This window comes from Opisthorchis viverrini (assembly GCF_000715545.1).
Source record: "Opisthorchis viverrini unplaced genomic scaffold opera_v5_135, whole genome shotgun sequence".
Classification (NCBI taxonomy): Eukaryota; Metazoa; Platyhelminthes; class Trematoda; order Opisthorchiida; family Opisthorchiidae; genus Opisthorchis; species Opisthorchis viverrini.
The window spans coordinates 1,023,093-1,037,340 of NW_008751792.1; the positions used below are offsets into that span (position 1 = coordinate 1,023,093).

A 14,248-nucleotide genomic window follows, 5' to 3' on the forward strand; every position below is an offset into this window, starting at 1 on the left:
GTGATTATCGAGGCGGAGGGCACTCCCAGTGGTGCGAACCTGACGGGCAAACGGAATAAAGCACCATCGCTTACTGTGCAAAACCAAATTTACTACACCTGTGTCAAAGTGATCAGCACATCTCTGCAAGTAACTGATGAATCTCTGTTTGGCCAAGAGCGGAGACTAGAGAACAGTGCAACTCTGAAAAGGGGATACAATTGAAATCCGTGTGATACAGGATACAACAGGCGAATAAAATAATGCAGCTTCAATGTTCTACTTGAAACCAAATTGCACAAAATTAGTGAATATACACTCATTTGCAAACTAATTTGATTTTTCGAGAGGCTCACCTGTAACCCAGCTGAATCTCTCGTTTGTGATGTTCTCAGGCAAGTGAATGTGCTGTACCAGGCCGCCTCATGTTTCAGTCGCTACGATATTCGAGCTATCGCGATACATTTATGTATTTGTAATGTATTGCTCATAAGGTTGCTGAAAAATTTTATTATCCTTTCTCTGATTGGCTACATTTAGTTATCCAATCAAATTTTGCGTCTGTTATGAGACACTCTGTATGACACCCTGTTGTATGATGGTAGATATTAGGAGACAGTCTCAACTAAAATGGATCACAGAGTACAAGAGAAGAGTGGTCTGGCCTTTTCAGGTGAAGAGTGCTTAGATTAGTGATGCCCGGGGATCCTTAAGAATATGAAATGCTCGTCATTGGTGAGAATGCCTTAAAGCATCGTTCCCCGGGTCAAGGACATCCCGGATCTTGGCCCCTCACGAGGCCTTCCGACCTTGTGAGTGCTCATCAGCAGAGCATAACAAAACCAAGTAGAATGTTAGCCAAAAACGTGTATTTGAAAACAAATTTGGTTTCGCAAGATACTCACCTGAAACCCAACTGAATCTCTCGTTTATGATGTTTTCAAGCAACTGAATGTGCTGCACCCGGCCGCCTCATGTTTCAGCTGGTGCGATATTCGAGATATTGCGATGGATAGTCTATACTTAACTTGCTACTTACAAGGTTCCTGAAAACTCTTCAACAGCCCACGACCGGTCTCGCCATTCTTGCGGCTCATCAGGCTGGTGAAGTCCCCGACTTTCTGCCAACATTATGCCTCGCATCAAAACCAAATTCGCGTGCAACTAAGAATAGCTGGTGATATCTGCCAAATTTGGACTCAAGTGGGGAATATGGTTGACAGAAAATCAGGGACTGCTTCTATCCAAGAAGGGCGAAACCGGTCCGGGGATATCAAAGAGTTTTCAGCAACCTTATGAGTAGTGTGTTGCATCCGAGGAACTTTCAAAGTTTCGAGTTGTGTTGCTATGTGGATCCCCTTTACAAACTACTCAGCAGGGTTACGCGTGCAAGTAGTGGTATATGGCGAAGAGGTCTGCGGTCTGAGTTCTACTCAGTGTCCAGTTTGTACCACTTTAAATTGGATTCCTATCCAAAGTGATCCGGACTTCCCTATCTCCGACCAGCTGACATAGATTGAGTTTACTGTCAAAGTAACTTGAAGGGAGAAGTTGCGCATGAACATTGCACTGTTTCACTTTACTGTGAAGCCTTATAGTTCTGGTAATATAGGCAGTGGTGCGTCACTTTCCAAAGGATTCGGTAGAGCCACTTATGTCAGTATGGTTGAATTTACCTCTAGCTCTGCTCCACTGTAAACTTTTTAAACTTGGAGTTCCAAACACAACCCAGTGTTCACCTCAACCAAAAAAGGTGCTGATAACTTGGCTGTTTGGAAAGAAACTTTTTGAGAAATACACTCATTTGCAAAGCAATTTGGTTTTTCGCGACGGACTCGACTGAATCTCTGTTTTGTGATAACCTACAACTGAATGTGCTTCACACAGACCGGTTCAAGTAGAACATAAGGTTGACGGAAACTCGGGGACTGCGCCTGCCTGATGAGCCCCAAGAAGGACGAAACCGGTCATGGGCTGTCGAAGAGTTNGTGACTTCGTCACTTACGATCTGGTCAAAGTCTCGTATGAACATGGGGTGTTTCAAGATCCATTGACATTCCAGCTGACATTGGAACCATAAGAGTTTGTCCCTTTTCATTGATCCCAAGATTCGGTTCTACGATTCGTCTTCACTGCCTACACCATAATGACGTTATGCAATGAGTCAGCAATGAGTAATCTGATTGCACACAGTCTTAAGTCAAACGTACGTGTGACCAATCAGTTTTTACCTACACTGTAGAATGAGGGAGGTGTGTGTGGGTGCACGGAGTGAGATTCTGGTGAGGGTAATTCTTAACTCAGGTATTCACTATCCTACTAACTTGTGCGCACAGTGCCCACACTAGGATTCTAAAACAGGGCTATCTGTATGTATACAATGAATTTTGTTACAAGAAGAGCGTTTAGGGTACCAGATATACATCTTATGCGGGGTCCTAGCATCTCTGTCCAACTCTCTAAATCCTAGTAGCAAATGTAGCTGATTGCTTAGAATCGATATGCGTGTGTTGTGTCAACTCTTTCGAAACGTGCAGGACCAAGGCAAGGGAGGCATGTGTTGAGGCAAGTTACCAAATATGGCAATGGCCTAAAACGCATATAATTCACACCAATTTGGATTCAAGTAGAATATAAGGTTGACGGAAAACTCCGGGACTGCACCTACCTGATGAGTCCCAAGAGGGCGGAGTCAAGCAGTATTCAACAAACCTATAAGTAGTGTGTTACGTCTGGACTGACACAATCTTAGCGTTATCGCGATAGATAATTTTGCCACCACAATCAACCACTACATGATGACAACTGGAATCGATTATTCTCGACTGCGCGTTTGTCCACATCATGGTCCCGCACATGTACGCTCACTCACCGTCACGGGAACTCCACAGTGGCTCAGCAGATATCAGCGCGTAAAGTGCAATCGGCATCAAGTTTGAATATGCCCAGTAAGTGAGTGATTACCACAAGTGGCACAATGATTTACTTTGTTCTGATTGGCTGACTGGCCGAATCGTCACTGCTGAACAAGCCAACCCAGTACGGACAGGAGCTTCAGGCCCGATCAACCAAGAATTGTGTGATCACGTTATCAAATCTCGTTAGTTTAGGTCTGGGGAAACAAGGCTTTTGTTAGCGAACTACACTTATTTACATACCAATTTGGTTTTCATAGGAGACATCTGAAGCTGAATCTCTCGTTTATGATCTTCACTTGAATTTGCTGCACCAGGCCGCTTCATTTCATGTNTCATATTTCAGTTGGTACGACAGGTCAGTACCGCAATACATTGTATACACATAGCACCCTACTCGTGTGGTTGCACAATACCCTTCGTCGTGGGGTTTTCAATAGCCTTATGAGTAGTGCGTAACGTCTACATGAGGCTCTTTCTTTATTGTGACCGTGGAGATTTTTCCATTCAGAAATTCTGTTAAGGTGAAAAACATTTTGTGTGGCAATTTGTTGTCGCTCATGTATTTTCTTTACAGGGACTAATATGAGAATCGTTTGAGAGATTAGTGACTGACTAGAGGTGGCTACTGACCTGATCCCCAAGTTTGGCAGATGACCTACAAATGCTTCATCACAATTTAAGAATGTCTTGTCAGTGCTCTGCTGGATGGGACATATATATTCATATATATACATATATGAATATGCATATAAATATTCGCGAATAAATCGATCACTTTATCGTAGTTGAGTTTCACTGGGACAGTAATCCCACTAACTGCACCCTTTGCAACAGTTCTTCAAGACTTTCTCCAAAAAGAGCTCACAGAAAGCAACCAGATAGAGAGCTCCATTTCTTTGCACGACAGCTCACCTAGAAGCTGAGCTGAAACATTCGGCGAACAACCCCTAACTGGCGATCCTAAACGCTCTGACCGGCGATTTCCAATACAGTCACCAATTGAAACGGTTATTCAGCACATATGGAACTGGACACATCCAGTTATGTGACAGCCGTTGGTACCAGCCCCACGAACTCATTGCATCACACAAAGTCCCTCTCAGGAAAGCTCCAAGTCTACCGAGTACATTACCTCCGGAGAAGACAGACCAAATTTATCAACCATCTGTTTGATCGGACAATGAATACTGGGTAAAACGTAGCAAAAATACACATTGTTAGGTAAATGATCAATAACACAAGGGGGGTTTTCGAGAGGTGAATCATATGTTTGTACCATTATTGCAGTATGTTAACCGCACACGTTACAGGCACATTCCCCAAAGTTGGCCGACAATTTTACCTGTATACCCTGTGCAGTTTCCCCAACTTCCAGTGAAAATATGCCTGTTCAGTTCATCCAATGAGTCAGGCCGACAACGGTACTGCAGATAAAAGGCGGTCGGGGAGGTTATAAACAGAGCTGTAAATAAGATCTTTCACTCGATTTGCATAAATGAGTTCCATTTGGTTACTTGATTTACCGTATATCCTGGAAGCCCCAAGGTACCCGAACGAATGGAACTGCGAGTAAATGTAGACCTACAAATTCGTCAGAGCGCACACTGCCCAGTGAAACTTAGGCTGAAAAGAGGTATCTGAACATGAGGTGAGTTTTTGTGCTTACCATCTAGTCAGACAACTAATGTTATTATTACTATTATTATCCGGTAACTTTGTTTTTTCTTCGTGAAGGCCTATGGCTAGGATATTTTGATGGTGAAGAAGCTGGGCATAAATCGACATTTTATGACGCTCCTGGAGTATGCCTGGAGTAAAAAACAAAAGTAGCTAAGCAGCAGTAAAAATGACATTTCGATATGTATAGAGGGTCTGATAACAAACCCTTATTAGCTGATAAATGCTGGGAAATCAGATACCGGTTCACATGTGCTCGATTAAGTAACCCACTCATGTACTGGTAATATTAACCACCGTCGCAAAAGCGGCGAGGGGGCGGTGAAATGTCTCAGCGGTCGAGAGTGTTCGCGAGATAACGAGCTATGGCAGTTCACTTGGTCCAAAAGAGGCGAGATGGCCCAAGTGGTTAGAGCGCGAATTTACTGACCGGAAGGTCCGTGGTTCGAACCCGACCTCTGCCTCTCGACTTCCCCTGTCTAGGTTTGGGCAACTTGACAGTATCTTAGCTCTTGCGCAACCTTCGGATAGCATGGCGGTTAGGAACCGAAAGGGTGCTACAGCTGAACGATTTTTTTCGGTCCGAATTCGGCAGTTTGATGTGTAGGCCATGGTGATGTATCTGAAGAAAGCAACAAGAAACTCGAAGGAGATGCATTCAATAATGATGGTCTGGATAAACCTGATCTAAATCACAACATTACGATATCAGTAAATGCCGTTCAGTGTATGATTATGTTTGAAAATGTATGAAGATGGCTCGGAGAAAGCCATAGCCCATACCGCTCGATCTTTGACAGCTGCAGAACGGTGTTACAGTCAGATCGAAAAAGAAGCCCTGGCGATTGTTTTTGCTGTGAAGCAGTTCCACAAGCTGCTTTATGGCAGCACATTTACCCTAATTTCTGACCATAAACCATTATTGGCCGTGTTCGGAGCTAAGAAGGACATCCCTGTCTATTCTGCTAGTCGACTTCTGACTTCAAAGTGGGCTACACGGTTATTCAGTTACAACTTTAGCATCATGTTTAAATCTACTGACAAGATCGATCAAGACTTCTAGAAAATAGACCACCGGACTCGGAAGATTCAGTTATAGCTCAGATCTCAGCTGAACCGGAAATACACTAATGGAAACCATCAAAGGTTTTCCAATCCAATCGCATTCACAATGCTATGCAAGGCAACGATACAGGACCGCTACTGAGTCAAGTAAAGAAGTACCACCTCCCCAAGTAACCACAAAAGACTTTCTTCAGTTTTATCAAAGACGATTGTCACTTTCCGTTATTGATGATTGCTTTTTGTTGACAGAACGTGTTGTCCTACCAGAGGAGCTGCAAAGGTTTGTTTTGCTACACTTTCATAAAGGACATCCCGGAATCAACCGGATGAAATCATTGATCCGAAGCTGTTTTCATGGACCTCATATTGGCAGCCAAGTCGAGACGCTCATCAAATCTTGCCGTCAATGTGTGTTGGCTCCAAAGTCCCCTAGAAACTGTGAACACCATTCTTGATCGGTACCACAAAATGCATGGTCAAGGATACATGTGGACTATGCAGGTCCCGTGGACGGTCAAAGTTTTCTCAGTATCGTGGACGCTTACAGCAAGTGACCGGAGATTTTTCCCATGAAGAAAGCGACGACCACAGCAACCATTAACAAGCTCCAAGAAGTCTTCAGTCGTTTCGACCATCCTGAAAAGCTCGTATCTGACAACGAGACTAAGTTCGCGTCGCCCCATTTCGCGCACTTCTGTCTTGCCAGTGGGACTGGACACCGTGGAACGCCCCCATGTCACCCACAATCAAAGGGCATGGTAGAACGACTCGTGGATACTTTCAAAGGAGCTTTGCTTAAGGCGGAAGAGGAAGGAACCACTGCAAACATCCTACAACAATTCCTCTTAATGTACCGCCCGACTCCAAATCCGTCCACGCCGGAGAGCAAATCGCCTGCAGAGACACCACTCTACCGCACTCCTCGAAGCACCTTTGATATTCTAAAACCTCCAAAGGAGTAGGTGGCATCGGCAACTCAGAATATGGGATCCTACTATAACCGCAAGCATGGTTCAAAGTGGCGACATTTTGACATCGGACAGAGCGTGTTCGTAAAGGACTATCCTGGCGTCAAGGCAAAATCACTCGGCGAATCGGAAATGTCATCTATGATGTTCGCGTGGGTTCCAAAACGTGGGTTCGTCGTGGAAATCAGTTAAAAGAAGCTTACTCACACCTTCCAGAGATCGAATATGCTGCCTCCGAACATTTTGATAGAACATCTGGACATGAACAGAGGAAGGGAAGCAAACACCCAGGTTGAGGATCAGCTACCAGGAGCGCCTGTATATCAACAATCACGAAGGACGACACGTAGACGGATGCCAGTACCAAAGAATCAAGTTAATCCGAGACAGAAGCCACATACTACTCAACTTCAAAGGGGAGGTAATAGAAGAACCAGCTCCAAATGTAACTGGACTACACAACTGCCAATGGATTAAGCATTTTCGTTGGGACAGATCTAATTGGTTGTTCTTCATTTGCACTTGAGAGATGAGTCTTATTTTTAGCCCGCCTAAAACTTTCCAAGTGAGCTGCACATGACACGCCTGTTCAGGTCAGTGTCCAGTTGATCAGCTGATTTGCACATTCATTGGCCTTCTGGTTTGGCTAAGCGCATCAGGCTATCAAGTGTCTATCCGAACTCGGGTTCACGATCTTGAGAAGGCATTAAGAAAAACTGTGGTCCACAACAATGTTCACACCCATTTCTTTTCAAAAAATCAGTTCATGTGGTTGAATAAATATCACAAATCAATAAAGAACCAATTGAGAAACCATAAACCTACTCGTGACCGTTTCAACTGACCCGGATAAGAAAACCGGTTCCTTCAGATGGTGCAGAATGAGCTCTTATTGAAGAAGGATTGTTAGTTCCATGGGCGTTTTCTGCAAGGAAAAAACACTGCGCCGCCAACTAGGGTCGCGAAACCATCCTTAGTGGTTTGCCAGACCCTGGAGGTTGACTGAACATTTGCTTCCGACTATTTCGTAAGCTTACTTGTTCCGCACACCTGGCTTGTCCGATAAACAACGAGAGGTTGGTATGGTGGATGATCCCTTGTCTAGACAGTGATTACACAACTTGACATTTGGCAACCTTCCAACGTGAATGACAAAGTGGGGTTCTGTCCAGGGTTAGTCACCACAGGTCTCTGTTTAGGTCTGGGGTTTTCCATCGTTTTGTTTGATGTCTTTCCAGTTTTGCCGCTCAGACAATTGACCTAGACACAGTCCAACATAAGGTTGCTTCTCTGTCATACGGTCCATTACTTGTGTGATGTCTGTCCCGCAGCATTCGAACTGAGGAATAAATTGAGATATTGAGGTTACTATATTTGGAATCAGGCTCTGGGTATTGCCAGGGTAGCAGTTACCAATTTATGAAAGAAAAAGTCACCGTACCTCACTCATGACCATTCAACTGTAACCGTTTCATATTTGATCATGCCCTCTTCCAATTTCGACCAACGGCTTCTGTCAGCACGGATTCCACCTGTCTCCGTAATATCGATTTTTCTTGTCGACGATGAAAGCTGAAGCGCAAAAAGCGCTGGAGAAAGCTAAATCCTTGATGCGACAAAACGTGTATCAAATTTCATACAGTTTCCCATCATCTGTGTTCAACCGTGAGGAATTCATCATCATGAGAGACTACTCTCCACACTATTCAAGTAAAACTGCCCTCAGTTGTTTACCACAGACGTAGCTGTCATGAGCATCGAAGAGTGATTGAAGGTTCAGTTCACTTGATCTTTCAACGTCAGCTGTGTGTGAGCTATCACCTCCCCATGAGGATTCTGTGTGGGTATCCGGATCGCCATAACATAACCGCTTATCGCTAAGTTTGGTTCATTTTGTCTGATGGAGTACGGCACTGCGAATTTTCTCCACTGTTTTTTGTTGGGTTCGTTGTGTTATCCTGCCGCAGATTTTATTGCCACATTTTATTTATCGAAAGCTTTCTATCAAGCCAGCTGGTTCACCTGCAACTCACTCATTCTGTATATATGGTCATGCATGTTAGGCTCCTGGTGGCCCGCGTAGACCCGACAGGGCAAAATCGATGAGCGAAAACACAGGAGGCCTGCAGCAAGTCACCAACCTTCCGAAACATGATGACGCACTTAGTCTCGGAGGCGTGGAGTTCCGGAAGAGACAGGACTTACTACGGTGTCGTATTGCCATGCTGTAGCACTCCGGCAAATGCCAGAGGATCAACATTAGCAAGCGAACTGTCAGCATAATATTTCAAGAGTGACACGGTGCAATCCACGCTTTGTTTAAACCAGACGCTGTAGTCATCGGCTTCTGATGAGTAGGCCGTCGTTTGACCGATAGTTTGCTCAGGTTCACCAGATGATGATTCGTCCTGTTGTGCTTGCCAGTTAAGCACCCGTAACCTGGTTTTGATGCTGATAACCGATCGACCAGGAAAATACTGCTCCAATCTCGTGAACAGCGCGATTTGCGTGTCACAAGACGGATATAAGTTGGTAGCTAGGCAAGAGTGATCGTGACTCTTGTTGGGACCAGCGGACATCGGATTTCTTCACTCGGCCAAGCTTATCTGCATTATGCTGGGTGGGGTGTGTGTGCCGGCGATGTTGACTTAAGCCAATCGTCTCGGGAATAATCAGCGCAGGCCAATTGGGCGACCAAGTTCGTACGAACACTTTCATTGTCGTGAACGCGATGGTGGGCTACCAAGCCAGCTTTCGATTTGCAGGACTTGCCACATTCCTCACACGTGAACCCCACGAGTCTGTCCCGTGTACTGGTATACTACTCCTCCAGCACGGCACCATGCAGTCATCCCAGTCTCCCACTAAATGACTAACAATGTAGCAATCGATAACCTGGTGTTAGTATATTAACAATGTGATCAATAATGTCTTGTGGTGTCATTGTTGGGCAGGTGGTGATTAAAAACCGGAATAAAACTCATCTCGGTTAGTTTGGCCGGTGAACATCAGAGTACGCCGATGATCCATCAGGCCCGTGAATCCACATGGTGAGCCGGTCCATGCAGTCGAGAGAGAACCAGGGCTCGGCAGGATCACCCATTTTGCTACACTAAACTGCATCGCTTCTCAAACTTTCTCACGCATTAACGGATCGTCGCTTTCTGGGCCGCTTTGTCAGACTGGAGGTTCTCACTTGATGCAAATTACCCGAGGGCTGCTCCGGTAAGGGTACTCGAGACATGACGTGGTCTGTTGCAGCAGATTCAGTTGAAGCCGACCATTGTAAACGAGAGATTCAGCTGGATTCTGATGAGTCTCCTGTCAAAATCAAATTCGTTTACAAATGAGTGTTTACTGATGGTAGATATTTCTCCAATCAACCTCACACACGCAGACACATGTCCCGACGGTTTTCCAAAAAAAAACACAGCAGATTACAAACTGTCAGACCGTCGAAATATCACTTACATTTTCACATCGTTTCACGGTTGTATTAATTAACCATGAACAGCTGAGATGAAAGCGCGCGGACAGGTTCGATGCTAGTGACCTTTGGTTTTGGTGTCTGTTCTCATAGAAACTGGCGCGTGTCATGTAAAATCCGTGTGTTTCGATGTTGATAATAGCAAACTTGACAGATTCGCATAGCGAACGTGACATTTTGTCCAAGACAAGTATCAGTAGACAACCACCATCAGTCTATGCCAAGTTCAGAACTGTTTCAGCAGAACTTCGGCTACGTGATGAACCCGCGATCACACGGATCAGCAGAAAAGTTTGTGCAAATGTAGGAATGTAGAAGAAAGACGGAACTTCCGCATTCTATCACTTGGATCAAGTTTGTCAACCGGAAACTCAGAAGGCTTCGTTTTTCAGTCAAAAGTGTATTAGCAAATGTGGAATTCTGGAGGAGGTTGATGAAAACGTCTCGGCAACACACGACCGGTTCAGAAACCTTGTGAGTAGCGTTCCTTAAAGAATAAATACTGCGAGATCCCGAATAGCATATGAAACAATAGCAAATAACAAATAACAAATGAAACATGAGATGGTCTTTGTGCGGCACATTCAGTTGAAAAATATCATAAACGACAGAGATTCAGGTAATTTTTGGTTGAACTTTCGGTTGAAACCAATTCCGCGCGTATTTTTGCAAGCAATGGAAATTGAACGGCGGGAAGAATATGATGGACACTGTGTTTTTTTTTACATCAGCTCATCGTTTTCGCAGGTAATTGTGCTGCGACGGTCCAAGAAGGTGCTGACCTGTCTTGGGGTGTGTCTTGCAGTCATTACACTTCCCAGTTCTGTGTCACTGATGGAAAACTGTGTCGTTCACATTCCGGTTTTATGCACCTAATGGGAGAGGCACTAGTGTACTCAGCGGAGATCTTGGTTCCACTGAGAAACGGTTTCATGTGTACTACTTAGACAGATGCTTGGACAAAAGCTCCAACAAGACCGTCCGGTTGCAATACCAAGCATACATGTAAGATAAGATGGATTTGATATTTTCTCAGTTGACACAGGCAACGTACTCATCCCTATTGTGCACGGGGGCAGATTTCTCGGGTAGAATTGTCACTTCATTTGAATCTTTTGTCCAGGTTTCACCTGTTTCCGTTTTTCCTCGTTCTCGTTGTCGAAGGACGAGTTCTGGAGTTTCGGGAAGTGAGTTTTTGTTTATCCCGTTGGAAGTGCATGCATGAGGACATTGACCTTTGGATTTGACCTACTACTAGTGTGTTTTAGTTAATGCTTGCTAAAATGCACACATCACCCACATCACATGATCTTGCTTCGCAAATTTAAACTCGGAGAAAGAAGTCTACTTTTTGAATCACATTTGAATCTATTCTCCTATTCGTCACGTCACGGATTTCCATTTTGATATGTTGCTTCAACATGAGGATATTTGTTGGGCAGGTGACCTAATTAATGAATATGAACAAACACCCGGGGGAATACGAACTATCCTACTCGAGTAGGCTAACATGATGAGGCGTGTGGTTTTCTCCTAAACAAGGTCAGTCGTTACGGGATCGATTCTCACTCATTGACTCGGATGAGGTTCACTCTTTAATCTGAGTCTCTGTAGTTTGTCATAGGTTAAGCCAAATTCGTTCATAGCCACACCACTCTCGCTTGAACGGTCGTGTTCCAGTTCTGGCGTAATTATTCCGGTGAGTCAACACCAAAGGGAAGCACTGGACTCGAGTTTCGCTCTTATTAGAGCTCATCAGCAGTGCATATCCAATGGCTGTGCCGGGATTTGGACCCCGGACATCTGACATGCGAGGCGAGCATGCAACCACTACTCCACCAACGCACGTTGAGCGCATCTGAATTATCACGTCTGAACAGGCGAACGTGTTCACACTTGAGCGATGTGGTTGGTGTGCCCGACTAGTAGTGGTTAAACTAGTAGTGGTTACACGCCCGCCTCGCTTGTCAGATGTTCGGGGTTCAAATCGAGTCCAGTGCTTTCCTTTGGTGTGAACTCACCGGGATAATTACTCCAGAACAGGAACACAGCCGTTCAAACTAGAGTGGTGTGGCTATGAACGAAGTACTCATCCCGCAAAACCCCTAAATTGCAACCAAGCCAAATTTACCTGCACGGCGAACCTTACTATTTCGGCCGCTAAACTCCGGAAGGACTCATATTTTTCTACAGTTACCAGTCTGTAGTTTGATTGTCAAAGTGAGAATCCTTCAGGGATACGTTACAAGAAGTCGTTTGTGAGGGTTAATCTTGTAGATGCGTTTCTCGTGTAAGCGTTTTCTCGAAGCGTGGCTTCTGTTTTTTTGGGACCGCGGTACAGTAAATCTGCTTCCAGTGCCAAACTGTACTCATGATCCAGTTAAATAGCTACTAAATTAAGTAGCTATGTGCTTATATTTTGCATGACTTCATTCGCTACACTTGAGATCACAGTCAAAACTATCCATTTAATGTGCGCTGTAGGTTGTGAATTCGGTTCACACTACGTTCAGTTTCCGTCAAACTGTTCCGTATACTTTAGGAAACTGCTTAATTCAAAGTCACGGAAAGAAATCCTGTCTGGCTCAAGTTTGGTTCGCCAGGGTGTACTGTAAAAATGAATCAAACGTGAAATGAGCAGGCATTTCAACATGTACTTGTTTTCCAATCATTCGGCAAAGTGGCCACTTCGCGACCAAGGACGAACAGGCTCGGCATTAGAAAGGTCAGTTTAACAAATGCAACCATTCCGTCTACTCAAATATTGGTTGGCGATAACGATTTGTCTTCAGGACTACCGACCTGAATTTAGGACACCTTAGATTTTCAGACGGTTTTAGATCGATGGTATCTACCCGTTCGACATGCATTGGAATACCTTAGGGTGGATATCCGAAGGACTCAATTTAAATGTCTAGAAATGAGTTAGACTGACATCTGGCCAATCACACCTAGCTTGATGACAATCTTATTGGAAGGTTGGGAGCTCGAATCTTCGTAGAGCTGCAGTTGTTGGCCGGATAGGAATCATTTCTGAGAAAGAATTACAGAACGAGTGATATCGTTCCATCTCCTTCAATCCACAGCTGGTTAGTAGATATTTCGGGTACAGCATGAACTAAAAAATATTACTGTGAATGGAGAGTAGTGATTTATTCATTATGCCTCCAGACAGGATAGAGCAAAACAGGATGGCACAATGTATCCGCATATGAACCAATGTCGGTTCAATTCAGGAGGATACGTTTCCACTCGAAAAGGCATTCTAAACAAACCAGTCAGAAGCTGGTATCACTCACTATTGGCTCGTTCAAGTACCGCGCCGTGTCCAAACTTTTGTCCAACTTTTCAAACTCCATATTGATTTTTGTTGGGCACGCCTGTTCTCACCGTAGGTCTGCCTGAGCTGTGTGTTACTAAAAAAACGTATTTTGCGTCTTTGAGATAAAGTATTGAATGGACAGGCTGACAAAAAGGGTGTAATGACGTGAGCAAATCTAGGGTTGCTTTTGGTTCGTGTCACGACGAAACGTATAAAGAGGTAGGCGGTTGAGCGTGCGAATGAACGGACCTATGAAGACGAGAGAAACTTACGATGGGGAGGATTTGACGCCGCTTTTACCAGCACGAGCAACAAATTCTAGCGATGGAACATAATTTCTGTAAAAATTTTGGAATTTCCTGACGCTGATTGGCCATAAAGCAAAATGGGAGATAGAAACTCATTAGAGACATCTGGCTATGTTTGGCGAGTACTCAGGCTGTCCGCTTTCAGAAAATAAATCCACCTGTAAAATTCGATGGTACTGGGAAAAAATTCAAGCTATATATATTGTTTTACCAATTTTACAACGTTATTTTCGATATATCTTAAAACTCTTACCACAAAGTACCTGGAGAATGCAAATATAGACATCCCTGCTATATTGAATGGACTCAATTGCAAGACGCACAAAAAAACAGACAGAATTGACTAAACTTTGAAGAAGTTCCGGATGGATTAGCTGTTCATTACTCGACTGTAGTCGTGATTAGTAGGGTGAGGCCTGAAAACAAATTGGAAAATAAAGATGGTCTCCGTCGTGCCATGTCATCATCATCATCATCGACAGCATGACATCAGTGTTCAACACCGATCCTTCACTGCCGTACGA

At 44.3% G+C, this 14,248-nt stretch overlaps 1 protein-coding gene across 1 annotated transcript in view; it reads right to left on the reverse strand.

The window, feature by feature from the left end:
* Nucleotides 1–14,125: 14,125 nt before the first annotated feature.
* The window catches only part of T265_06533 (hypothetical protein), a gene marked incomplete at both ends in the record, with an annotated part of 7,801 nt that continues 7,678 nt past the window's right edge, over nt 14,126–14,248 (reverse strand). The window contains one exon of the mRNA XM_009171816.1: nt 14,126–14,140. Within this exon, the coding sequence (XP_009170080.1) occupies nt 14,126–14,140 (15 nt within the window). The remainder of the gene's footprint in view (nt 14,141–14,248) is intronic.